Below are 1,482 nucleotides of genomic sequence, written 5' to 3'. Positions count from 1 at the left end.
AGTATCAGCTGGTGGCTCAAAGGTAGATTCTAACAGGAACTTCCAAGCTGGAGAAATACCAGGCTACACCACAGAGAGGGGAGCTGGGTGAGGGAGGCACCTGCTGGTGTGAGCAGTGGCCTGGCGGCAAATAGTGGTCTCTTACCGATGGAAAAGGGCAAAAAAGCATCACTCTTCTTAAACTGCCCCTTCTCATCCAGGAAGTGCTGGGGATTGAAGTCCTGGGGTTGGAGAAGAACCTGGGGTCTTTCAGCACAGAGCCCAGCATAGGGAACACTTCGGTGCCCTGGGAGGGAGGAGGAAGGTGTGTGTGATGAGGAAGGTTGGGGATTGGTGAAAGTACACAGGGTCTGGAGGGAGAACTAGGGTGTCCCACGTAAGCGGAAATGGCAGGCATGGAGGAGCTGGGGTCCTCTGAGGAAGAAATTTTGGGGATAGAAGGTTCATGTCTCTGAAACAGGAAGTTTGGGAGACATGGGGTCCATGTCCTGCTAGGCAGGGTGTTTGGGGACCTGAGATTTGTGTCCCTAAGGCAAAAGGCCTCATGGAAAGGGGCTCCTGTTTCTTAAGACAGGAAATTTGGGAACATGGGGTGATTCTCCTGATACAAAGAGTCTGGGGAGATGCAGGACTCAGGAGTCTCTAAGTGAGAAGGTGGAACGGATGTGGTGGTGGGGAAGTCTTTTTTGACTGATTGAGGGAGTGGGACAGGGTCTAGAAAGCTTCTAATGGGGTGGGATGCTGGGGAAACAGACAGAGGCTGGAAGTCCATGTAGTCTGGGGGGTGGGGGGACAGTACCTTAGGGAGGAAGAAATTCCGAAACTTGGTGTCCTTGTTGACCCTGTGGGCCAAACCCATGGGGATCACGTCTCCAAATCTTTGGATCTCGTGGATCACTGCCTCCATGTAGGGCATCTTGACCCGGTCCTCAAACTTGGGCTGCCGGTTCTTGCCGATCACTCTGTCAATCTCCTCGTGGACCTTGGCTTGGGGAGGAGGGGGAATGTATTTAGGTATCTAGGGGTCTCACAGCAGGGATGATAGTCTGAATAGGTAAAACGGGGTGGATGACATGGCTCCATGTATGACAGAGGTAGATCATTCATAGCAGACATCAGTCATTCGCATTGTTGGAGCAGGATCCTGTTTACCAGGTCGTGCCAGAATCACAGTGGAGGCACAGGGAGGAACTTAAGGGATGTTCCGGAGGAGCGGGTAATGGGGCACTCAGTGGGCTTGGGACAGGAGTGACTGAACAATCACTGCAGACATTTTCAGTATTTTAATAGCCAGTGAGACTCAGCTGATTCCTATCAGCTGAATATTGCCCTGTCTCTGGACAGCAAGGCACGACACAGGGTCCTGGGATCTGGGACAGGTGGGGACACTGCACCAGGGTCAGGGAGTTTTGAGGGTCTGGGGCCCTCCACTTCCCTCCCCTCCAGTCTTACCCTCCACCTCTGGGTGCTTCATGAGCAGCA

General features: G+C 53.1%; 1 protein-coding gene across 1 annotated transcript; it reads right to left on the bottom strand.

Moving 5' to 3' along the window:
* Positions 1-145: 145 nt before the first annotated feature.
* Positions 146-1,476, bottom strand: LOC108525765 (cytochrome P450 2A13-like; the record flags this gene model as incomplete). The annotated part of the gene is made up of 3 exons (XM_017866611.1): positions 1,453-1,476; positions 800-987; positions 146-286 (listed from the first exon to the last, which is right to left on the bottom strand). Coding segments are annotated over exons 1-3 (351 nt in total), but the record flags the coding sequence as incomplete, so codon positions are not given.
* Positions 1,477-1,482: the final 6 nt, after the last annotated feature.

The sequence above is a fragment of the Rhinopithecus bieti genome, unplaced genomic scaffold (genome assembly GCF_001698545.2).
Source record: "Rhinopithecus bieti isolate Rb0 unplaced genomic scaffold, ASM169854v2 repeat_32878, whole genome shotgun sequence".
Taxonomy (NCBI): domain Eukaryota; kingdom Metazoa; phylum Chordata; class Mammalia; order Primates; family Cercopithecidae; genus Rhinopithecus; species Rhinopithecus bieti.
The sequence above is the reverse complement of the archived record's forward strand: the minus strand, read 5'-3'. Positions and strand labels throughout refer to the sequence as shown.